Source organism: Lepidothrix coronata, unplaced genomic scaffold (genome assembly GCF_001604755.1).
Source record: "Lepidothrix coronata isolate B3197 unplaced genomic scaffold, Lepidothrix_coronata-1.0 Scaffold94, whole genome shotgun sequence".
Taxonomy (NCBI): Eukaryota; Metazoa; Chordata; class Aves; order Passeriformes; family Pipridae; genus Lepidothrix; species Lepidothrix coronata.
In genome coordinates, this window is record NW_016690274.1 from 2,728,180 (window position 1) to 2,754,977 (window position 26,798).

At 39.8% G+C, this 26,798-nt stretch overlaps 1 protein-coding gene across 1 annotated transcript; it reads right to left on the reverse strand.

The window, feature by feature from the left end:
- Positions 1-5,285: 5,285 nt before the first annotated feature.
- Positions 5,286-24,397, reverse strand: IYD (iodotyrosine deiodinase). Its single transcript, XM_017822072.1, has 5 exons — positions 24,098-24,397; positions 18,165-18,359; positions 16,006-16,165; positions 14,635-14,791; positions 5,286-12,956 (listed from the first exon to the last, which is right to left on the reverse strand). The coding sequence occupies exons 1-5, from the start codon at positions 24,276-24,278 to the stop codon at positions 12,774-12,776; spliced, it is 876 nt and encodes a 291-aa protein (XP_017677561.1). The 5' UTR covers positions 24,279-24,397; the 3' UTR covers positions 5,286-12,773.
- Between the last annotated feature and the right edge of the window lie 2,401 nt (positions 24,398-26,798).

Genomic DNA, 26,798 nt, shown 5'->3' on the forward strand with positions numbered 1-26,798 from the left:
ATAAAACCACACAGTTAAAGGGAAAAACAAGCTGCCTACATCAGGCAGGGAAGAACATAGTTCAGTTTCATACAGCTCAGCCATTTACCTACCATTTCTGGAGAGGGTTTTCACACTTAAGACCACTGGGCCCTTCAGGAGGCACTTTGGAGGCTATAGAGGGGTCTCAACTCTCAGATTATAAAGTAGGTGGGGGAATAAGACAAGGCAAAAAAAGTTTTAATGTGACTGTACAAGAGCTTCCTGAAGTCAGGTTAACCTGTTATGTAAGAAGTTAAAACTTCTGGAGGAAAGATCATCCGAGCAGCTTTAAAGGAGCATTTTCTAGAGTATTCAGAAAGTATTCAGTCACACTATCTCTCCGTGCAAAGCTGGGGGTCCCAGTGGACTCCACTTTTATGCTGATAGGCTTCTAAAGACATGGATTATCTGCTTGTATAGTTCTTTGGTTCCTCACCCCCAAAGTTTAGTTACTAGGAAATATATGGTGTTGTTTTATGTACAAGCCTCTTCTTTTAGACTCAAAGACCATAAGCAGAGGATTTGTAGGGCAATACAAACTAGGGCATGGTACCGGGCCTGAATAGTTACAGAAGTCTTCTGTGAAGGACTGCCACCTAAAATATTTTCTTCTGTAAAAGGCTGACCTAAACAATTGAACAAAAGGGCAGAAGAGAAGAGAGACTCAAACTGGGTAGTACCATAATTTGTAGTCTCTGAAGGCACCTCACACTCTTGCTCCAGGTGTTGCCACAACAGCTGTCTGAAGCTCCAGCTGCCCTTCCAAATACCTTCTCTCTCTGCAGCTCTCCTGTGCTCTCCTGTTTGATTACGTCCCAGTCTGGGAGATAAGTCATGCAGCAGAGCCAGGAAATTACTAAAACCTAACTGGCAAATGGCAGCCTTGAATAATACCCTGTCCTGCCCAGCACACCCATGCCATCCCACTGTGGCCAGACTGCTCTGAACAATGTTCAAACATGTGTTCCAAAATGGAAGTTTAGGTAGCACCTGGCCCAGCATGGATGAATGCCCCAGCAGCTGTGCAGCATTTTGTTTGCTGCAGCATGACAGCACTGCTTCTCACAGCCTGGGTGCCTGGGAGAAGCAGGGAAAACTAGAACAGAGCTGAGAAAGAGTAATGGGCCCGGAGAGATTACGAAAAGGAGAAAACATCCTCCCACTCTGTCCTCAGGCTCTTCTGTACACTTAGACATATCAGCAGCACCTCGTGCAGGAAGAAAAAGTGGTGAGTGCAGGCTGGAACCATTTTGCCCCAGGATGATAAACAACTCTCAGAGGCTATCCTGGGGATTAACAGAAAGAAATCAGCATAAGAGAAACTAATAGGGTAAAAGCAGTGACAGGAAATAACAACTCCATCACTAACTGCTACCACTTCGGCTCTCCCAAGTGCAGCTTTTCCCTCCTCCACATTTCCCCCCACCATGCACACACTTTTTATTTCACATCAGGATGCAGGTGTGATGGAAAGGAAAGTGCTGCAGGAGAATTCTGCTCTGCTCCTAACAATGGTTTAATCTATTTTGACAAGCCCTCCCCCTAGGCTCTCCCCTGCTAAAAATAATCAACACTTCAGTCTTTCATGGGAGTGTAACTTTAAAGACTGTGGAATCAGTGATTTATTTCCTCCTTCAGCCAAATATTTTTCTTTCTTCACATGGGAGAAGCCGTTCCTTCTGCCTTGCACTACCAGAGGCTTTGATAGGTGCCTGATACCCAGCACATACACGATCACTGAGAGCCACAGTTTAGACTGGGTGAGGCAGTGGTCAGCCCTGCAGTCCTCAGCATTGCTCTGATTTTTCCTCCTTAATTTTAAGGAGCATAGCCACCCTAGCCAGGGCTGGCTTGCTGCCCAGCTTCAGGTGCAGTCAGTAAGGTGACACATGCAGGGTGACTGCCCCCAGGGCACATACAGCTAATAATTTCATATTGCTGCAATTTACGAAAATACCAAAGAATAGCTGGTAAGATTGCTGTGGAACTGTTTCTCTCAAGTAATGCAAAACAGTAACTGCTCTCTCCCACACATGCTATGAATGCATAAGACCCTCTCATTGTCTAGTTCACTGTGCTCCCTCTGCTTCAATTCTTCCCTTTAGCAACTCTTTCAAGGTAAAAATGAAAGGTGTTTTGTCTAAGTCTACTTTTCCATCAACTGCTCTGTATTGCCTCTAGTGACAGAAGTGTAAGGCAGTACATATTAGGTTACACAGCAAGGAAGTACAAATTATTCACATTAATGGGAGAAATTTCAGTCATATTTATATAACCATCATACAAACAACATAGTAAGTAGTCTTCCATCTTTAAAAAAACCCACACTGCATATTCCATCTAGTGCCTAGCCTTGTAAGAAGTTTTATTCTTCTTTACGAGTACAGGAGCACAGAATACAGACAGAAACCCCTGTTTTCTGGGAAAATGGGCAACACTTTTTATTTTCAAGTGGAAACCTGGAATCCTCCTCAGGAGGAGTTGAAATGCTGAAAGCAGAAGCCAAGACAGATTTTAAGCTCAAACCTACAATCTTTGCTTCTTCAAATGCACAGAGTTCACTGCTGCCAGGCTGTCCAGTGTTAAAATATTTCTGCAGTGTTTATCTATTCTTTCTCAGTCTCCGACTTTCCTAGTATCTTTTGAGCATCCACGATTATTTCAGAAAGAATACATTCATGATTAATGATCAAATACAGATAAGTTTTAATAACAGATAAGCTGAATATGAAATCTGGGAAACTGATGTAGGCAGCAAATTTGAGATTATCAGATTAAGCTTATCATGGGCTGCTCTAGTAATTTTTCCGCTTCATTTATTTTCTAGTTTATCAGCACAAATCCCACCATTCATGCACTGACAGAAAAAAATACGTTAAGTGATTTATCCACTATTAGACAGGCAGGAGTTCCAGTCTTTGGTTCTAGCTACCTGGCTGAACCTTCAATAAGGAGAATGCTCCTTCATTTGATGTTAGTATCTGACTGACTTGCTGCTTGGGCAGCCAAATAACTCCTCTGCACCTGCCTACCTTCCCCCAGTATGTAATTTCTTTGTTGTTATATAACAGCTCTAGCCTGAACACAGCCTTACAGACATGCCTTCAAATCTGTGCTTCACTCCCAGACCTTTTTGCCCTTTCATCTCCCATTAGGCTTCTAAGGCCACCACACTCCATATTAAAAGGTGACTTGTACTTACTTCACAATTTATTTAAAGTCCCAGGCTTAATTTTCACACTGCTTATGGAAAAAGAGGAAGTTCTAGTTTTCATACACAGCTCATTCCAAAATCCTTCAAATAGAGAGTAAATGAAGATTTATTTCAGAGTCAAGATGGGAGAAGACAGAGGGAAAGCTTTTCCTCCACAGCTCTTCTCATGTTTATGTTGCATAATTCCCTCATGACTTATCTGTATCTGAAGAGAAAGAAAAAGTGAATGATCTCCCTCTTCTCTCAGGCAAACAGCAGAAATTAAAAAACTCTACACTCCTTACTCAGATGACAAACCATGCCTTGTGCTTCATATGAACAAGTAAGAGCCTCTGAGTAGACTGGAGCTGGATCTGCTCCTTGAGAAAAAACTGCCTGAGTGTTATGCCTTAGCTGCTGGCCAGCCGTGACTGCAGAGTTCTGGAAGCAAGTATGAAGACCCACAGGAGAGAAAAGGAAATACACGGGGAATTAATTCAGTGAAAGGAAATGGCTGTGACCATTTTCTTACTTAAAGACACCTGAGAACATGACAGCCTGCTGGATGACTAACATGAAATTTTGTGTCTATATCATTGAAAAGTATATGACAATGTGACTAGATAAAATTGGGTCCTTTCTACAGTGAAAAAAAAAATCCCACCTACCTAAGCCTCTCAGAGCTTGGATAAGTGAGTCTGGTCCTTTGCCTTTATAGTCAACTCTTAAGCCATTTAAGTACATGAAAAATTTTTACTTTCTGTGCAGTCCTTTTTTGATCACAGATAAAACTTTGCAGATGCATATTCGTAGACCTGTAGTTTGGGTAACAGACTACGGTTAAAGGTAACAGGAGCAAGGGGATATTAGGAGCCAACTCATTTCCTAGCTAAGGTCCTCTGTTCCTACATGGTATTCTCGTGCCATCTAGTGGTAGTCAGAGAAAGTCAGCAAACGTGGTGGAGCACTTAACGTATTTTCTTGCCAATTAGAAGCAGCTGGATAAAAAAAGATGATTGTATGTACAAAAGGTCAAGGGAAAGCTCATTCCGTATGAATAATCTGAGAAGCTAAACAACGGAATTGCATTTATGTATTCAGCCCTTAGAGAGCTGAACAAGAGTGCCAGATTAGGTATGCAGTTCTTAAAACATCTGAAGAAAAGAAAGATTATTTAAAACACTATTTATTTTTTTCTTACACAAGGTATTTTAATTCTGGGCAAAGATACTGGTCTGCAAGCAAAACTGCCTCCTATTACATCAGTTTACTCTGAATAATCCATGCAGAAAATCGTATTTCCCCATTCAGCTGCTCACAGGAGGACTGCTCTACTGGATCGAAGGGGCAGAAAGGAAAAACATGCCTCCACAAGAGAGGTCTGCTGCATTATTGTACAGGTGAAAAAAATCAGCCTTCAGTCAAGAGGGACCATCATGCTCTAAAGAACATTCCACAGATAATAGGCATTTGTGCAGAGGATCTTCCACCATTCATGGCTACTCTCCATGTGGATTTTCACAAATCAGTCACATTTAGTCCATTCTACCCTGTCCCTCCAGTGAGATGAAAAACCAAAAACTGGAAGTCTACAGGCAGCTGACATCAGCACACCATGAAAAGCAGATGAATTCTGAGGAAATTTCTGATCCAGACCTGGTTGCAAATCTCCTATATTTGATTCTGCAGATGAACGTGCAGTCTTCTCCTACAAAACATTTGTTCTGTGTAAGTTAGTTAGAAGTCAGGCTGCATTGCTCTATGTTCTGGGTCTACCCAACTTTATAACACTGCAGTCTCACATGGAGTGAATACTGTGCTAGCTAATTACAGCATTAGTTACAAACTGTTTTCAGCTGCTAATCAAATGTTCCACAGAATATCAATTGTGTGTTAAAGAAATTCACTACTAATTCCAAATAATTACATTCTTGAACTTTGAAATTTGTTCATGAACAATTTAGTAAATTATGGGAGGGTAATATTCACAGAGTGTGTTATTCGCTTGGATTTGTAGGAAAGGAGGTACCTGCCAGATTTCCAGTGGCAGTTAAAACAGACAAGAGTTGACAGCAGTTTGCTCTAACCTTTGTTTAATAGCTGATTCATACTTCTACTTGTGTTTTGTCATCAAATTATAAACAGATAACATAACAAATCCAGCTAAAAGGAAAACACAAACTTGGGAGTGAGAATCGCTTTTTGTTACATATCTAATGGAATTCAGGTGCTGCACCCACATAGAGAGAAAAATCACAGTAGAAATAAGCACACAAAAGTTAAGATCTTGCTACTGACCTGTTCTTACTGTTTTCTTGGCTCTTCTGCCAGCTCAACACATTTTGCATAGTACCCATGCTTTTTTCTGTCAAATGTTTCTGCATGTGTACTTCAAGTGTAAATTTACGCAACCTTTAAACAGAAATAAGTTACATGTGGGAAACTCTCAACTTACCAGCTTTGCTAATGGAATCAATATATTACGGCTTATTAATACAATAAATAAATAAATCCATACGAACCCAGCTTGGCTTACGGTTCAGCAACCAAATCCCTTTATTCAAATGAGACATCACCTTTTATATGCACCTCAAAGCTACACGTGACTCCCTTGACCAATCACCATGGGTATCTCACTACCCATGTGCAAGAGAGTACTTCGGGACTTCATTTCCCAAGATGCCCCTCCAGCATCCTTCCTAAAATCCTCCTTAGTGCCATTAAGTATGAGAAGGTCAAGTCATTTACCTCTGTGGGCTGACCATAGCTTGGAAAAGATGATATTTCTACTCTGTTATTAAAACCACACAGAGCAGACTGCTGCATAGTGAAAGTTGGTAACACATAAAGTGTTACCCTGTGTAATGCAAAAGGGCTGAGATCTGTATCCAGAACCCAAACACAAAACCTAAGAATCATGCTATAGCTCTGGTCCTCTTTGCAGTAAATTCCCCATCAGGTATTATTTGATATTACAGAAGAGCAGCTATATAGAAAGATGCCACCTTGAAGGTTAGAATCAAAACACCTACCCATATTTCTTACATGTCAGCTTTTGTTCTGAATCTAGTCAGTAACGAGACAACACAGGGAGAAGTCAGACCTGTGAGCATACAAACAACATGGATCCAACTTGATCAAGTTCTCATTCTGGGATGCTAAGTTGAAGAAATCCAGTTACTGTAAACAGAGTACAAGTAGCCTTAGAGCTTCTAAAACCCTGAAGTAGTCAAACTCATGAGATGTTCAGTACCATTTGGGTTGTATATAATGCTACTTTTTGTGTTTCTACTAAAGGCCATGCTCAAAGCTCAAAAAATATCTATAGCAAATGTGACATGTGAAATGAAGGACAGAAAAGAAATTGAGGTCAAGAACATGAGAAAATGGATAAACAACAAACAGCATCATGACGGCACTCAAGTTGTACCATGTAGAAGGAAGAAGCAGTACTTAAAGGTTATCCTGTATAAAACATTCCTACTTTCTGGTAAGAAGCAAGATACTTTTTAAGAGTCCTTCTGGCCTTAGAGCTTTTTTCCTAGACTTAATTTGCTATTTTCCAAAACCAGCAATGTTTGGTTTTTGCCTAAGATTTCCTTCCTGGGAAAGTGGCAAAACTGCAACCACTTGAGGCGAAAAAAATTCTGCTGTGCCACATTATTCACCTATACTTTATATGTATAGATACACCATTTATGCGTGCACATCTACACATACTTGCACAGCCAGAGTTCGTGGTCACAGCAAGAAATCTCCATCTGGTACCATCCATTGATCACCTCTGATTTATGATGCTATTGTAGCAAACTGAGACATGCAAGGCATAATGTATTTAAGGTTTGTGCATCACGTTTGTCTCAGACCTCACTGAGCCACAGAAATGAGCTATCAGGCCCTGTTCAGTACATAACATATCCTTAAGCTGAAACACAATCTGGAATCCCACATATAGATGACCAGTTGTCGCCTTGACATCCTGGCTAGTAGACAGCTTGGAAATACAATTTCTCATTTCAAGGACAATCTGAAATACAGTTCAGCATGAAACAGATCCTAATTCTCTTTCAAGTGATTACACTTGCATATGCTACTTTGGTCTCGAAAGCAGTGAAAGGAAATAATCACAATTCTTTTCATGCTTTTTGAAAATTAATCAAAATGAGTCAGTATTTCCAGTGGCTTTTGATTGCTAAATAGATAGTCTATTTATTAATGTTTAAATTAGTAATTTTGAAGTTTGTTTTTCTTCTCTTTCAGGACCAGCTACTACTAAAGTTTATTGATAATTCACCCTGGTTTAAAGTCGAGGGTGCTCTTACTTTATACCTTTGCAAAACTGTGTAAAATACGCGATTATTTAAAATTTAAATTTATAAAGCTACATATAACTGTCCAGAACTCTGCTTATTGATTATACCACCTTTTTGCTTTGATGAATGTTTCACTGAATTTAAAATTATTCTTCTCCCTTCATGTGCTCCGTCTTCATTTTCCAGCAAAAAGGGAAATAGCGACCAAAATTAGAGAATGAGATGCTGTATTGTATTAAGTCTAAGAAGTATTCTGAATAATTAAAGGCCCTACACCAAAGAGGAGTGGTGCCAGAACTGTCCTGCTTGGCAGCAGCTAAGTCATCACTCATTAGTAGCTTTTACATGTAATTCCAGGAGTGATACAGATTTTTTCAAGAGTCATATAATATCCTGAAATTTGGTGAGCTCTAAATTTTATGCATTCCAGCTTACAAACAGGAACAAACATACTGGCCAGCATAGGAAAGCTTTTTTTCTTTTCAGCTCTTTGACTCCTTATGCATTGCATAGTAGTTGTGGCTTGTCTTCCTCTGTTTCTTTTTTGCTGTCATAAAGCCCAACAAACAAGTTTACTGCTACACAAAGGTTACGCTGTTATCAAAAGCAGCCTAAGATCTTCAGACTGAAAAAAGGGTGACTTACATCACATCTCATATTTATTTATTCCAGGAAGGCAAACCCAGGAGGTCCTTGTTGCCCCTTGCACCTGGTAGTACTACTTGCTTAGAGATGTCTTTCACAGTAAGTTGCTAGAGAACATATTTCTCTTTATCTAAGAGTGGTACCTTGGCATTGGTTGCACAGAGAATTCTGCAGGCTGAATGAATAATTACCATCCTATGAGTGAGCTAAAGGAATAGTTTGAAGATGCTAAAAGCCTTCTGATATTTTGAAAATTTGCACTACAAAAACAATAACACAAAAACTTCATTAAAATCCAGTGCATAATCTACAGACCAGTGTCTCTACTGCATATCCAATGGAAAAAAATTCAGCCTGTTAAAGCAGATCCTCTCTTTGAAGCATATCTGTGACTGTTGTGGGTCTCCACAGCTGTGCTTGTCACTATCTGACTCCCAATATATACACTCTGAACTTAATATTTGCAAGAGGTGTTCCTCAGGATAACTTCACAAACACTATCATATTGTAGGGCAAAACTGTCCAACTCTGGTCTCACCCTTTCAAGCTGAGTCACTTGTGATCTCAATGACAAGATCTTTAGTAACAGACAAGAACTCACCCTCAGGCACAGGATAGCTCCTCATAAAAAACTCCAAGCTTCATAGGTTACCTCTTAAAAATCCTTCAAACACAACCTCTCTTAATGCTATGTCTTGAAAAACTTGGTAACTCATGCCTTGAGGTTTTGGTCATTACCCATTTCACTGATCAGTATTTTTTCTCCATGCCTTAGACTGTCACCAGAGTCTTGGACTGCCTTCGTTGTTTCTACCAGAACTAGTTCAACTCAGTTCCAATCTTGTAGCTAAGGTTAACAGTGATTAAACACACAAAACCTGTAACAGCATGTGCTGTTTAACTGGTAACTTGCTGCTGCACTGATTCAAGCTTCAAGAACTTTCCTCCATCTTAAATTTGAATGGATTTTGTTGCCCAGCTTTCATGCCTTTAAGTGTTCTCATTATTTACAATCCACAAGCATAGAAGAGTTCTGTCTATATGGGCAAAGACTGGGCTCTCATAGATGTCTGATATTGGTAGTGCTAGCCAAAACAATAATTAAATGCCTTGAGAGTTCTGAGTTATGAATCTGTTCTACTTTTGTAGTTTGTTCTTTGGCTAAGCTCAGGTGGGTGGAAATCTTCAAAAAAATACAGCAGCCAACCTCTTCCTAATGATCTCCATGGAGGTCTCATCAGTGACAGCAACAAGAAGCCAAGGCTGAGCCCTTCTGGAAACAAAAACTTCTTAGGACTTGCATGTGCTGGCAGAATTAGCTTTTGAGTTTTTATTTCTTTCAAGTGTTTTGCTGGGAGCAGTGGATTAGTACTGTGAATTCATGTTCTGTCAGTACCTGGCATTCAAATACAAGTGATCCTGCCTTGGAGTGCAAGCTGGATTATTTCTCAAGATTCATTTTTCATGGGCCCAAGTTTATGTAGCAATTAAGGAAATAAATCAATCAGATGCTGACTGCACATCTACTTGCTTAAATATCTTTGAAGTGCTGCAACTTAATCAAAGCAAAACCACAACCTGAGTTTGGGGCTTGCATGCTTCTGTTCATCTGGGCTACAGAGCACCGTGTTAGTACTTCCTTGCACCTAAAAGGTGCTTTACTTCTATTGTACTAGTGTAAATTTATATGGTAAGAAATGGTCAAATCGTCATCATCATGGCTAGGTTTCGCAAACGAAGATTTGGGGAAGGCTCTACCCATGGTCAAATACACAGCTGGTAAATTACAGGACCTCCCTGTGCACCAGCTCAGACCAGCTCAGTAGCTGTTCTTGGGCAGTGATTTCCATCAAATGTAAGATAGCAACACTTAGCTTTAAACTGTTTGCAAAGAAGCTAAATGCTGACAACCTGCTATTTTCTTCAAGCAGAGAGCTGTTCACTTAGATGGTTACTACAGCCCAGCTAGTTTATGGGAGTCTTGCACTCAGTCACATAGGTGAGTTCTAAGCTATGAAGGAGATAGCATATATACCAGTGTAACAGTTTCCTCAAACCTTTGAATCACTAAGATTAAAAAAATATTTATTTTCAAGCAGAGTCATTTGGGTTCTGGCTCACCTGTCTGGAATGGAAGATGGTGGACTGGGTTCTTACCCAGGGGTAATGCTTTCCTGCCACACTTGATGGCCAGCTGGATTGCTAATGAGGTGCCAGGTGAACTGCAACACCTTACAGCTCTGTATTCAAGGGCATACTAAAACCAATGCCAGTTTAGTCATCCATGGAGAGGGAGGAGACGAGCAGTTTGCCATGGTTCCAACAACATGTGATACTTATTCCTTTAATCATCTGGGCTGTGATGCAACCCACTGTGTTGTACCTGACTTCAAGCCTGTTTGTCTGACAAACTTCAGACAGTGAGAATCCTTGAATGCACACAAATTTGTTCACGCAGTTCAAGGAAGAAAAATCCCATAAATGGGGAAACCTGATTGCTGTCTGCAGCTGCCTGATTGGAAGATGCAGAGAAGATGAAGCCAGACTTCTCTTGCAGATGCATAGCAACAGGCCAAGAGGCAACCGACACAAGTTGAAATATGGGAAACTCCAATTAGATAGCAGAAAAACATTTTTTTACCTTGAAATTGAACAAATACCATAGAGGTATTGGTTATTAAGTGTAAAACTATTTAAATGCTAACTTTTTTTTTAATAATGTGCTGTATGGAAAGGCAAAATTTATTATTATTTAATTGTGAAATAGTAAAGACAGTGCACTTATTAGAGAACACTTGCAATTCTAAGTAGGCTTGTCACTACAGGAACACTAGCATGATTTACAAGAAACTCTGCAATATCACCAGCAGCTATAATACTACTGAAGAATTTCTGATTGAATAAGCATTTGTACGGGAGGGGAAAAAAAAAAGAAAAGAAGCTTATTTTACTTACATTTCATGATCTAAGAAGAATCTTTTTGACTTAGTTGGTGTGAGGGTGTGAGGGCTTGAGTTTTTCAACTACTACATGTATATTAGTTTCCAGAATCAACACAGGGGAAAAAAGCACCATTAATCTTCTTTGGCACAAAGAAGTATAAGTGGTATATACCAATGCTTGTTATTTTGACAATTTTCTGTGTATTTTTAAACTGGTTTAGTTCTTTGTTTTTTAATTATGAAATCATACTAGAAATAGTCTTATATATGCAAGATTCTGCTATTTGAAACTGAATTCATTTGGTAAATCTTCTCTGAGTGTTTTGCAGACTGAGACCAGGAAGCAGCAGTTTTTTTCTGTAGTTATAGGAGAGGTTGCAACAAGACAGAGATTCATCTTCCCTCTATTGATGTGAACTCTGAATTAAAACAAACATAGTTTTTACAGCACGTAAAAACTGCTTGTGAAGGGGCTTGATGTGGCAGAGTAGCATCTGCACAGAAGGAAAACTTGGAACAGTGACTTTAAAATGTATTCCTGATAACCGGGCACCTGTAGCTGGTCAGCCTTGGCTTGGTTCAGCCCATCCCTCTCTCCCTGACTACCTTTTAGACCTTGCAAGTGTGTAGACACAGGACTTCCTTATTTTATTTTATATTAGTTATAAGAGCTCATTTTAGATTAGGCCTGCATTAAGAGCTTCCTGCCATAGCTGTATCACTGAGGATGTGAAACAAGATTAGTACAATAGGTGAACACATTTAGGCATGCCTGCTAAATACAGCAAAATGGTCTGCTAAAGAGAAAAATAGTTTTTCCCACTGGGTGGCTGAAGCATTGACATGGCTAAAATCTGTACCTCTGTAAAATATTATCCCCTCCACTTGCTAGGCTGACAACAGGTGATAATAAATGGGATTGACTTATAGAATTACAGAATCATAGAATGGTTTGGGTTGGAAGGAACCTGAAAGATCATCTAGCTCAAATCCACCTGCTGTGGGCAGGGACACCTTCCTCTAGCACAGGTTAGACTTCAGACAAGGAGCAGCGGGTCATCTCGACCAACGCCCAAGGAGGGCTGAAGCCAGTTTGGCTGAATTTGCCTGCAGCAGAGATCAGTGTGGGGAAGTGTTTCACAGAACAGAGACCTGCAGGAAGGATGGCTCTCTCCCAGCGTTTTCACGTTGCGCTGTTCCCAGCGCCGGCGGTACCTGCGGCCCCACGAGGGGGCTCTGCCCGCACAGGGATCGGCAGCACCAGCTGAGTCTGACCTCTTTATATCTTTTAATACAACCTTCATTAAAATTCTTAAAATAACTGTGTAATGGCAATCAGAAAAGTATAAGAAGAATATATATTCCAGTTCAAGGAAAGATTTGTCCCCCTAGTGCATGAGAAAAATCAAGTGATGAAGGTCATTTAAATGCCATTGTCCCCTGGAACAACTGCCTGGTTTCATAAGTAACAGCACCTGTCAAATGCACAGCGCTTGATTGCTCACTGCTGTTAGTAGCACTAAAAGAAATACAGATGTAAACTGCCAGAGAGCAACAGTGACATAGGGGGATGATGCAAAGAAACAGCAATGACAACTTCATCAGGCTGCTGCTTCCTAGCTGTCAGCAGGGATGCCCTCCTTCCTCTTGGCACTGGGCTCACATGACCACCATGATGTCTTCCAGCGGCTTTCTGGTCAGCGCAGGCACAGTAGCATCTTTCTTGGGATAGCCAACAGGGAGCAACAAGAGTAGCTTCTCATTTGCTGGGCGCTGGAGCAGCACCCGGAGCTGGGGGCCACAGTTGAGGGGTGTGGAGGTCACCGTGTACAGACCTGCATTCTGCAGCAAGACAGACAGCAGTAGAGTGAGACAGAGGTCTGTACTCTGTATGTGTAGCAGTTGTTCCCACCACACCTGTATTGTCCTATTGACTAGCCCAGAAATGCTGCTCTGTTAGATCCTGTTGCAGTCTTTAGAACACATGATTTACTAACAGCCTTAATGGTACCATAAAAGAAGCCTACTTTGCTTATGGAAAAGTGCAGTTTTTCTCTACCACAGCAAAGGCACATTCTGCTTGCCAAGTCTGTGTGCCATACAGCCGGAGCCTGCCTGCAATGCTCCACGTAGAGGGGGACCCAGGGTTACACTGAAATTGAGAGGCAGTTGTGGGGATATTACTGGAATATCATCCCATGGAGTTGGGGGTTGGACTAGGTGACCTGTAAACCTCTCTTCTAACCCAAACTATTCTGATTCTATGACCTGGCTTGCACAGAGAAATGTTTCAGTTCTTGCCTCCATAGAGCTGACAGGAAGATACGTTACAGCTTTGTGAACATTTGCTCCCTACAGGGAAAGGGGGCACAGGCACTGTGTCAAAAGTTGCTACAGGAGTCTGTTTCTGTCTTTCACAATGGCCATTGTTACAACTTATATCAGAACTGCAAAGTAGGTCTATATATCAGTCCTCCTCTCATACAAAATCTCACAAAAGACCAAAAAAATCTGACAAACAATAAAAAGCTGACATCATCCAAGGTATAAGCACATAGCTGACTTGCTTCCTGACAACTGCATATGTGGATTTCAGTCTCTCCGTATATGTAATGTGAGAATTTTGAGTCTTTGAGTTATAAAAGTCAGCCAGAGAAAGGTGCTCAGGCAATGCACCTCTCATGTTTTGTAATCTCTAGGATCTTCTCAAGAGGAGAAGAGCTAATAGTGGTGATGCTAAATGGTGCCTGAGGAGCAGCAATGCACGAAAGGAAGTGTCATTCAAAACAGAATGGAGGAGAAATGGCAGTGCCTGGTAGGAAATTGGCCTAATATAAAAGGTGGCACCTTACTGTTATCCTGCTGACAGGCCAAGTTAACTATCAGAATAGCTTTGCTATTTAAACACTTGTGTGAGTACATCAGATACAAGAAGCAGAACTGAGCACTGAGAAACCACTGAGAAAATCTAACTGGCTGGTGTCAAACATGCTGAGCTTTAGAAATCAGTTCACTTTTAGAAACGCCTTGGAAAGACTGATTGAAATAGTACAGCCTGTTCTGTGGAGTATGTCCCTAGTTTTTTATTTTTTCCAGCATTGTGTACTAAAAGTGTTTTGGTGTCAGGCTGTTTTTTAGGGATTACTGAAAAAAAGGGGCCAGTGTGGCACCACACAGCCATGCTTGGGTAGTTTGCAGAGCCTGTCAGCCCTGTTAGCATAAGGCAGAAACCACAGGAGCTGAAGTCTGTGCCTAGAAAAGAGTGACAACTCTGGAAGCTGCATTACATTTTTCTTCTTGTTAACCAGTACTGATGACAGGAATTACCTTCTCAGATATAGATCTATATGGAATAACTTTAAAACTCAAAACTAAGACATATTGCCAGGAATTGGAGTATTCCAGAGGACTGATAATGTTAAAATTTAAATTGGGTTCCACTCTCATTTGGGTAGAATAGTCTTGGTATGTAGTCCAAGCTAATAAATTGACTCCTAGTGTGTTGGTTCTGTCAACATACCTGCAGTGCAGCAAGCAGGATACCACAGGCAATAGAAACGCTGATTTCATTATAGTAATGCGTCTTCTTCTTGCCATTTGGAAGCCACCCATATACCTGCTTGAAAATGAGGATCAGATATGGAGCAGTGTCCAAGTACTCTTTGATCCAGTTTGTTCTGCAAAAGAATGTTTAAGACATTTATTTTGCAACCTTTTCACTTTCCAATAAGCCACATTTACTGTCTGCAGAGGGGCACTAAAGGTACATGACGATTATAGCAGTAGACTAAAGCTTAGAACATTTACTGCAAAGGATTAAGTATTATCAGCTTAAATAGAAACATTTTTGGAAAAAAAAAAGCTTGAATAGAGTTCTCAATTTTAACAAATTTGGCTGAGGAGCTGATGTGCTCACTCTGAAGAGTAGAATTGCATACAAATAAGCTACCTCTTATCTATGACTGGCCTCATGGGCATTTGCCTGTGAGATTATTTAATTCCTGGAATTTTACAGATTTGCTTGCTACTAGCAGTGCCAACTTTTTTGTGATTGCAGGGAAAACTGCTGGCAAAAAAGTTCAAAACTTCTTTGTCTGCGATCTAAACCTAAATGCATTCTCATGGCAAAAAAAAAATGTTACTTTGGTTCTGAGTATTTCAGCCCTGTTAGAATTCATTTGGCTCCCAACTTTTTAAATGACGATTTAAATATATTAATTATGATGTAGAATTTAGAGAAGAAAATGTGCACTTTCTACTGTTTGCACTCAAAATATAAAAAATACTGAGGTTTAGTTGTTTGCATAGCACATAAATTTGCATAGCACCTAAGCACATGTAAAATAACATTATGAAATAGGTAGGGCAAATAAACCCTACAAAGCTTTGTGCATATGTTTCATTTGACAAGCCAAGACTCGGTAAACATCTTCCCATTGCGAGAAGTTAAGCAAGTCAGTCAGACTTCGGAGGGCATTTGGAACAATTAAATATTGCATAATTCAGCACTTGGATAGGGTCAAGCCTTGGGGCTACCTCAGTCAGTAGCAAAGCTTCCAATGACTTTGGGAGCTTCACTGTTTGGCAAACAACAGGAAAAATCTGGGACAAGAGTTTCAGCAACAGAGGTTACACAGGAAAAAATAATGATGGAGCCAAATGCTTGGAAAACTTTCAAGATGGAGAGCATATAAAACCTTTCGCTGGAAGCAATTTTATGAACCAGCCACCAAGGCAAAATTCTACGCATATTTATAAGTTTTTCTTTCCAAGTGTGAATCTTAGAAATATATTAAAAATGAGAGGGAAGAAGAAATTGAAAATGATATAAGTCTTTCCTAGACTAAAACATATCTCCTTTCAAACTCCTTAGCCAATTGACTTTTCATACCTGAATCTTTTCAGGTCATTAACCCATCTGTCTCCCATCCTTTTTTTGTAGTTGATTTCCTCTTCTTCTTCTACAATTTCACGAATCTTACGTTTTAAATATGGATCTTGCACTACCACAAAGGTCCAGGGCTCAGTGTGTGCTCCACTAGGTGAAGTACCTTCATACAGAAACAGGGAAAGATGAAAACCCAGGAAGGAGGGTGGGCAGTGAGAGGTTTCAGCTATTCCTTGTGAGCTTTCAGGCTGACCAAGAGTGATGGGAAAGCAAGTGAATGAGATGGGAGGAAAAGGACTGAGGCAAGTTCTGGCAGACAATCCTGTTTATTTCTTTCTTAAAGAATGAGAAGTCCCATTCAAGGACAGAGATTAGTCCTTTCATACAGCAATCTTACAGGAAGGGTAAGTTAAGGATTTCTAAAAGTTCCTTTTGGTTCTTATGATGAAATGGTAACATGGTGCAATATATGCCCATAGTAATTATACGGAAAGCAATGCACTGTCTGAATATGCAGCCAACTCTGAGACCTGATTTTAGTTAAAGGGCAAAACTAATGGCTTTCAGGGAAACAAGGCTAAGTGACCACCCGCAGGAACCTGTCACTGACTGACTAAGATAAGGAGCTGCACAACAAAGACATCTGCCATATAGCATACAGCTTTGAGGTTTTTGTCCCAAAGGCTGCTGGTGTATGTAGGTGTGCACATATAAAGTCTGCACTTGCTCACCCACCACCACCATAGGAGAATATTTTAACTGCCTAGAGGTTAAAAACCAGAAGCTGAAGGATATAGTTATCTGCACAGATTCACATATATATGGGTTAAAAAGACTGCTTAGATCTCTCTGATCCCTCATACACATTTAAAAATATTTGAAGATCTTAAACACATACAATAGTTGCTTACCTAAGGACTGATTTTAGCTTGAGAAACACTGAATAAGCAGCTTGAACTATCTTTATATATTAAAATGTTTTTATATTGTGAACCTTGCCTCTCCTCAGGTTTGGGTAAAAACTGATGACATTTATGCTTTATTTTGTTTTCTTTTTCTCTACACAGCCCAAAGCTTTCAGGATTACTAAGTACTTCATCTGCACGCCAGGCTTGTTCGCTTTGCTGCTTTTGCCAAAACATGCTCAGTGTTTTAATGACTCCTAGTTAATTAGAGGGAGACAGAGACTCGTTACAGTGCAGTAGCAAAGCTGCTTACAGTTTTTAAAGGGAAAACAATGCACCTCAAATGTTGAGAATCTTTATATTATTAATCCTGCTAAAGGCCACTGAGCTGTTTTCTAAGGCAGCCTGGAATATTTTCTATAGCAGGAGCAGCTGGCTCATAGAATAAGAGAAATAATGAGGGTCAAAACCACTTCTGGCTGAAGTCAATGTTACTAAAGCAGAGATGAGATTAGGCCAGGACATGACAGTAATGATTTGAAATGCATAAATTCTCAACAACAACAAAATAATCAATTTCTGACATTCCACCAAATAACCTTGATCAGGCTCCTCACCATAACACTCCAGTCATATGCAACGAGGATCTGGACTGATGTCAGAAGAACTGGAAAAGGTTTTTTGTTCTAGACAGAAATTCTTTCTCTATAATAAACCCCAACCATTTACATCACCTGAAATATTTTGCTTGCCTAAGAAAATTTCATCACTATGTGGGGGGAACCCAAATATCAAAACCCACACTGGATATTATAATGCATTGCATTTTAAAGCATGTGAAGTACACATGGTTTGATATTTTTAAGAGAAAACACTTTAATATTTCTATTTGAAAGATGTCTCACTAAACCATACACAAATTTCATTTTAAATAGCATCTTTTAAAGGTTGAAAATTAAGTGTTTTGCTTCATGGTGTTGAAATGCTATTCTTCCCTTATGGGTGAACTGCAAATACAAAGGAATTGGGAATGCTCCAAACAATTCCCTGACATATTGTTTGTTGTTCAAGCTGAGTAATTTCTGATCAATCAATGGGTGCTAATTCATCCCGGTTACAGGTGAATCTGGTAAAACCATAAGCAAAATGCCAATTTTCTTGGCTTTTCCACACCACCTTTTCACAGTTAAGCAGTTGAACAACAATGGTGATCCTTTTTTTGTTTTTTTTCAGACCATGAACCACTCAGTACCATACCTGCTGTTCTGATGACATTATCGATAACCTCCCTGGGGACCGGCTCATCACTAAGAAACCTGACAGATCGCCTCTTATTTAGAAGCTCATAAAATGTCTGTGACCTTTTAATCATTTCAGCCTCAGAGTAGCGCTCTGCAGTGAAGGGGACATGGGCAACATTTTCTTCAAGTCCTTGCCACTCTTCATCAACATCTGCAAGAAAACACAAGTGGTTAGGGATTTTTTTGCTGGAGAATGCTGTTGATATCCTTGGCATTCACCGCTGGAACGCACTTTGTCCTGCATTGCCGTACACTTTACTTCTACATCACTCCTAAGGCAAAGTCTGAGGTTCCAGTTGACACAGCTCATTGATCCCTAGCTCCAGCTGCTGAATAAACATCTTGTTTAAATACCAAGAGGCACGAGGGTCCTGGTTGGCTGTTGCAAGTGTGATGCACAAAGAAGTCATTGCCTTCTCCGCTTCAGCCTGCAAGCCTGCCTGCAAAAATGGGTTACAAGCTGAAACAGCAGTGAAAAACTGGCTAGGCCTTCAGCCCACTTTTCTCAGCAAGTAAATATGAATATGTATGTTCCTTCTTGAGCAGTCTAATAAGAAAAAAAAAAGTCAAATTACTGAAGTTAAGGAGAGAGCTTAACTACCATTATGTGAAAAATCTCCTCTGAAGAGCTGAATGTCAACTTCTTCAATATTCATGTTTCATAGCCAAAGCACTGCAAGTCTTAGCTCTGCAGAAATGTGACTTTGTGGTTAAGCTCTTTGGTTTCCCAACACTTCCAGCATAAGACAAAATGGATGACAGGCATCTATACATAGCATAACAATATATCAAATATAGGATATCGTGTTTCTTATCTTTAAATTAAGAACTCTAAATGGTTCCCCGTTTCACTGAAATCTGTCTCTCTGGGGTTTTTTATATCACAAAACGAATCTTCTGTTGTCTCTGAGATCTCTTTCTGCCCTTTATTCCTAGAATCAGCAGAGATAGCATTTTTTGCAGCTATGATGTGGAAGTTAAAGCCATTTAAATGCTGCATTTTGACTAGTCGATAGTATTGAACAATTTGCAACAGAGAGCTGAGTCAGGAAAAATATTCCGGTTCTTTTTCAGTCACCATTAGACTATTGTTCCAGAATCATAGCAATTTCCAGTGCAAATTCAAACAGCAATTATTTCTGTCTTTTAGTAGTATGAAGTTGCCTTAGAGACCAGGCTGATTTTTTGTTCATTTTATAAACAGCAGTGAAATATTCACAAGTGTATCTCAGCATGTGCAAGAGGGTGAAATAAATCCAGTTTCATACATTGAATCTAGACAGAATTATTCTGGTCCCCAAACAACACACATTTCATTTTGCATACCCAAAGAATTCTCTTTGTTTAGCATTTCATACCTCTGTTGAGCACTCTTGGTCACAGTCTGCAAGGACCTGGCTCCACGTTAATGCAAAGCAGTGACCTGCTGTAAAAATTATTTTTGCAGCGACCTGCTGTAAAAATTATTTTTGTGACCATCTTGTACACTCAAGCTGAAAAGTAAAAAGGTGCCTCTTCCTAATGTTCCCTTTGTGGTTTACACTTAGTAAAGTAGTGATTAATGTGTGCTCATTTTGTGGTGCGGAGTTTTTTTTCCCATGAAAGAAGAAGAGAAGAAAAAAAGTCCAATTGCTGTTTGGTCAAGATGCCTCAACTTAATAATGAGGCGAAAAAAGAAATGTACTTTCAAAGATTTTGAATATGGAAAAAAGGTGAGGCAATTAGTGAGAATGAAAAACCTTTATACCCTCCAACTGGGAATACTGGCAGAGGGAGAAGAAGAACCCAGGATTGAGGGAACTGACACACAAAATCAAAACTCTCCTGGCAATTTTTTTTTTAATAAATTCATCTAGTATTTATTCTCCTCTACCATGTGTCTACCATTCATTCTTAGCAGTTAACATTATGCATATGCTAAGATAAAATCATTATCAGCACCATCTGTTTAGTGCATGCTCTCTATATCTTTAATTGCTGTGTTTAGACATACTCCTGTTCGTATGGTCACATTATACAATACTACAAGTGTCTTGTTTACATCTCTGTGTATTCCATGACTTGATGGACAACAGATATCCTGCTGGTAAGTCTATTACCTTGTTACCCACATTCTCAAGATTGCCATTGATTCCATTGTACATTTACAGTAGTCTTCAGGCTTCCTGCCTTTTATGAAAATCTGAAATGGTTTTGGCTCAGGCATCCCATGAATCTCATTTTAATGAAATCTCATTTTAGAAGTACTATTTCTCTAACTCTATCAGAAATTTCTCTCAGGATACATTTTAGGATGATGACTGCGATCTTCCCAGTAGTTCATATGGGAGGTTATAATCAGTCTACAAACCATATAATAAATTTTGCCTCATTTTGTAGCAAAGAACCTTACCATGAGTTCCTGGTAACATAAGCTCACACTGAGAACGACTTGTCGTTTCACTTCTGTTGGCCATTTTTTTTACCTGCACTGACACTTCCCTGTATTGTTGGCTTCCACTTGTATGTCATTAGGAAATTTCATGTGTCCTCCTTGGTTTTATGCAAAGACCACTAGATAATATTAACAAATGGTCCTGAAACTGATCCTTGAGAAACTTCAGTCTAGAGGAATGTGTTTGCTTTCCAAACAGGCTCTTTCAGTTTCTTCTCTAAGGAATTGCTTCCTAAGCATAAAATTCCTTTGCGAATCTCTTTTCCAGTGTAAATAGGATGCATAGGAAAACAATTAAATAAATGCAAAGAAAGCTTTCAGATCTTTGGACATAAAATTCTGGGTAACTGACCCTGTTGTTTTTTGCTTGATTAATGGCAGACTGCTACAAAATCTGCCACTACAGGAATCCCAGTAGTGAATCCAATCTTGAACTGAGTGTGTGGCTAAAAGAGGACTAAAAGAGATGGATTGCCTTACTGGTGGGTTATAAATAGTGCCTAGCAGGCTGATCCTGGAAACCCCAAGAGTTGGTTATAGATCTTAAGCAAAAGAAGTAGCAAGTGGAGAGGCAGACCCTGCAAGAAAGGAGCCAGAATCAAAATATTGTGAAAATTACCTCACACTGGAATATAGTTACAGAAGGTTTTTAAGATCTTCAGAGAAGTAGTCCAGATCTAATTGTGTAAATCTGAATCAGTGGGAGATGAGGTACCACCACTTTGGGACAAGATGCCCACTACTATTAGAAAGTCCTTCTGACTCATTGTTCAAGGCAAGGCTGAAGAAACATCTTTTTCATCTGTATCTAATTGGTAGTGCAATGGCCTAGTGCAAGACACAGTCAGACATATACATACACAGACCATTCTTGCCAATCCACAGCACAACAATCGCTTGTTCTGGATCTTATAAACAAAGGGGAAAGTTACAGGACAGATAGGCATGTAAACAAAGCTGCAGTGCTGCCAGTTAAAGCATTAAACAAATGGACTGAGTGCTTTGCACCTAGTGAAGGAACTGGGTTTTTATCTGCTCCAAGAAACACTCATCTCTTCAGCTACTGAAAGCAGAACACACACAAGCTCTAGAGCACTTCTGCCCTTCATTACCTATAAGTGACCCTACTGAGTCTGCCCAAGCAGTTCAGCTAATTACACTAAATGCTCTGCTACTCAAAGGTATGCCCCTCTCAGGTCAAACATCCCTGACGGTGCCACTTCAGTGAAGGTTCATGATATCTACAAATAAGGTCAGTGCTTTTCTTACAGAGTACTTCACATGCTTGGCAAACAGACCTTGTTTTGGTAATGGACACAAATCAAACAACTTGATCTTAAGCTATCCCTTCTTGTTCCGGAGTCTGTTGAAAATTCAGCTTGTTCACCTAGGGCAGCCCTAGATTCTAGCTTTAGACAAGTCCTTAGGAATGTTTCATCTCACCTAACTCCAATTCTCTTCAGAGGCACTTTTTCTTTAAATACAAGCCAGCTTGAGACATTTAAATAGAAATGAGCTTGTTTCTGCAAGATACGTTAATAAAGTAGCAGAATTTACACAGCACGTAAAATATTCTTTACTATTATAAAATCTCTGTTTACGTCCATGTTTCCATTTCAGCATCTAGTACAGTCAGTGAAAATTTTAACACTGACAAGTGTTAAATTTTAACAAGGGGAATACATTTTGATCTCTACTTAGCAAAAGATCCTTACCAGCTCTTCTACTTCTCATTGCTACTCTTCTCACTTAAGCTGGACTTTTCCCTGCTGAAGAAAAACTTTCCAGAGCATGATGAAATTATTTTAATTTTTCTAGAGATAAAAGACATGGTTTGAATCACATACCATTAAGGGAAAGATAATTATTTATTATTAAAAGCAAAATAGCAAGAAAACCGATTTTAACATTGGATGATATGGTAAATTGAGAAAGATTTTATTTAAAAATAAATAAATCCTTTAGCAACAGCACCAATATGTCTAGCTGTCAAATTTTTTGCAAGGAATTTGAAACTAATACAATTTTGAATTTAGCACCTGAATAAAATGGTTAACAACTAGCACATAAATGAATGACTTTATATATGGAGCTGTGGCAGAGAGGTTCCTTGTTAAGAACTAATAGGTTTGCTTATTTAGAGGATCTAAATTTTTAAACTGATAGAAACAAGCATAGTCCGAGATGATAATTCATAAATTATCATTTGAACTACCCTCAGAAATTTTAATTTGCAGCAATTTAACTGAACTAGCAAGCCATCAGTGACAAAGGGATTATGTGATAATTTTATGCAGAATCTATTTTGCATTGAAAAAAGGAGGATATTACATGAAGTAATTTTTAAAGAAATTTTATGTATTTGGGAATTAGTCAACATGGTTTAAAATGTTCCAGGTATCAACTGTTTCTGGAAACTGATACAAAACACTAACTCAAAGTACACTGAACACTGAGAAAAGAAGAGAAATAATGGATCTTAGAAATAAGTATATGTACAGAAGAACAATATGTTTCAAGATTTCTAGAAGTGGAGTCAGGGAATGTGTCATTATGGGACCAAAAAAAGGAATCCCCACAAAAAGCCTTTGAAGCCAGCTTGAGGAAAAGGAAAAAAAAAAAGAGAGAGAGCTGTATTAACTACAACTTTTAAAAGCTTCATAGGAATACAACTCTGTAGATTTTTATTTCACAAGGAAATAAAGGCAGTTTATGGAGAATAGTCAGGAAGCAAGAACAAGGAAGGGTACATACAGTGTTTAGACTTTTGTCCAAGCTGTGCATCAGAAACAGCTACTGAAAATAAGAGTCATTCTGTATAGGTTCAAACAGGCAGTTGAGTGAACAGATTAGCAGCATCATCACATTCTGTTCTTGAATATTTGATCAACATAGCTTTCAAATGGTTCTAGTTTCAGCTAAAGCTCTCAGGGACATTCTCAGAAGCCACAAATGGAGGACTTAAAACCATTTCCAACTTTTTAGGGGTGTTGAGACCAAATATGTAGCACTGGGTGGTAAAGTGAGACGAGATGGCTACAAAATCAACTTGCAGATATAAACTGTCTGCTCAGGTCTTCCCTTTGCTCACACTTATAAGACCTGGGAAGAGGTTGGGGGGACTTTAGCAGGATCTCCTTTCTTTCCTTACGTTGCCCATAAAGTCCCTCATAGGTTTGAGATCTGCTGTTCAGAGGAACAGACTGGGGTCTTTGAAAATGTGTTTTCTTTTTGCTCTCTGACCTGGATCTGGAGGAATTAGAGGTTTACACCAACAGTGACATGACATGAGGACTGCCTCCCTCCTGGGAGCTGACAAGCTCAGGGCACAGCAGCAGAATAGCATTATACATTGCTGTCATTGTGGAGAAGTCCAGAGGATTACATCTCCTTTATTCACGTCAGCAGATAAAATTCAAACAATGAAGTGTTCAGATGGATAAGATTTTTCTTACCTTCTTCATCTAAGGTATGGTCAGTACCATCTTTTAAGTCTTCATCCACCCATGGGCGAGATGTAAGCTTGCTTTTAACGTCACGTTTTTCCTTCTCTCCATTAGTTTTCTTTATTATTACCCCAATCAAAACACATATAATGGCTATAAAGACTGGGGTGAGGGAAGAAAAGAGTGCCATGACTATGGAAATATGGAGCCTTTATTCCAAGTTCAGTAGTTTCTCACGAAAAGGAAGAGCTGAAGAGGAAAGAGCAGAACGACAATAAGCAAAAAGGGGTGGACCCAAGGTTCAGTCCTCGATCATATCCTGCTTCTACTTTTCAGTCACCTCCCCCACAATCTTATCTGCAGTGTGCTCCTGCTGTTAATAAACAGCTCATGCCATTAAACAAACTCCAAAGCCAGGCTTATATATTTTCTGGGGAGAAGCAGTTTATAAAAAGCATGCAGAGGCACGGACCATATACAAACACATAAATGCTGTCCAGTGCAAAATAAATTTAAAAAGCCCAACACCTTTCAAATCCCCAGACTAAGGCAAAAGGCTTCTCCCCTCTTATTTTTATTGCTATAGTCATCCCAGTAATCTTTCTTGTAACAGTGATTATGAGAAGAGCCAAGTGGGAATATGACTTTTAAAAACTGATGGCATTTCTTCACTTTTTAATTCATAAAATTAGTTGTATTACATGTGTCCTGGGAAATCAGAATATTAGCAATTGAATACCAGCTTGCAGCACCACCTTTGGCTATGTAAACAGGTCAATAGAACAGTGGCAGCATTACCTCTGTGTAAAGTATGAACAAGATGATTCACAGAACTCTGTAGTCATGCTGGATATTCTGGGGGAACTAAAAAGAAGAATACAGGAAATCAAAGTAAAAAATATTTCAGGGCTGCAGTGAATTTTATCAAATTCTTACCAAAGATTAAAAATGAATTTGATCCTGGTTTAATACAATAATGGTCAATGTCTAAATGCTTAACCCATTTTTTACTTCAGCCAGCTGCTTGGGAATTGAATCAACACAGCAGCATGGAATTGATGTCTTTATCTGGGACTGTTGGGATATACTGGATAATGAAATGTCAGATGTCAGTAGGTGCTGAAGAGTGTGCTGGAGAGCAGGGTAAAGGGGGACTGACTGCATGCAGTCACCAGTGCCCATCAGCCCTTTTTAGCATCAGCTAAGCACCAGCCCTGCCAAGCCTTATCCCATGCTATAGGAGGTCAGTTCTGAAGTCCTAGCAAGTTAATCCCATGCCAATCCATGGCAAATTAATCTGCGTTTTGAATAAGCCTACCCGAGATAGGAGGGAGGAGTCTTGGCTGTAACCATTCCATGAGACGGTGAGCCCCAGAGCCCTGGCACATCTCACACTGCAACAGCACCTGCAGGGGGCATTGCAGGTCAAGCCTAAAGCATTCCCGGTTTCCTCAATGTGAAAACCAGGACACACAGGGGAAAGAGAAGTTGGGGTGTGCACAGGTTTCATCCTGACAGGTTCTCAGTTCATACCCTACTACTCACATCTCTCAGTCTGCTGTTTTTGCAGCACTGGGCACACCCTTATTGGTCCCATTTGACACTGTCAGTCCAAAGGCTCCCTATCTTCCAGTGCTTCAGCAGATACTGCCAGCTGCCTTGAAGATTGGTCTGTGTGTTGGGAAGCATAGATTAATGACCAAGTTGCTGCAAAGGAAGAGGAATGTGTGGCCATGCCAGTTGGCCACACACAGTGATAGTCTGGCTAACAGTCCGGTCATGCTCCTTTTATTAAAAGGGCAAGGCCAAGAAAATTGCTCAGCTGTGCACATAGTGCGCAGACATACTTAGAGGCAAAATGAAACTATCTCACAACTTGTACCCAGGCTGGGCTTTCTCAGCTGCCCAGCTCAAAAACAGAATAAATGTGTTACTGCTGTTGTAGTGCAACCTACTCCAACACACAGGCCCCCGGTCCCTGTAGGTACTAGTCCTTCCAGGCAATGTATGGGATCTGTCTAAGAAGGGCAGCCCCAGGACCAGCCAAGTGTTCGCCCAAGTCCATCAGAGATGAAATAAAGAGGACATACAAAAGTTGTGCTTAGGTTTCTAATCTAATCCAGTAAAGTTGGCAACAAACTGGCACCTACCTCTGGCTAAGAGGATGACTTGCTTGAAAACTGAAGCCAGGAGTCTTGTCTTTCCTGCTCTTCAGTCAATTTGTGACCTAGGACACCTGCTTGAGTCATTGATACTGGGCTCCATGTATAAAAAGCCCCAAAACACATACACTGTACAGGGACAGAAAGGACAAAAATTATCATGTGGGGAAAAAAACAGATGGAAATTTATCCTCTCTATCTTTGATTTAGAGTAGTTATTTAAACTCGTTTGTCCTGCCTTCTGGACATCCAGTCATGGGGAGAAGTACTTCACCTTATTCTAATTAGAAACAAGGAATTCAGTCATGCAACTAGAGAAGGAACCTGCAATTTCATAAGGCACATTTTCAACAGCCCACTCTGTAGCAAGAAAGGAAAAGGGAATGTGTTCTGAATGGTGCTGACTATTTCTCCCACATGGAATATATTAACCTTAAATATTCACATACACATAAACTAGGATCTGGATGTTTTGCAGCTGAGATTCCATCCTGTAGAGAGAAAAGTCTGTACTGAAAGAGAACAGCAATATAGAAGGTTGAATGATG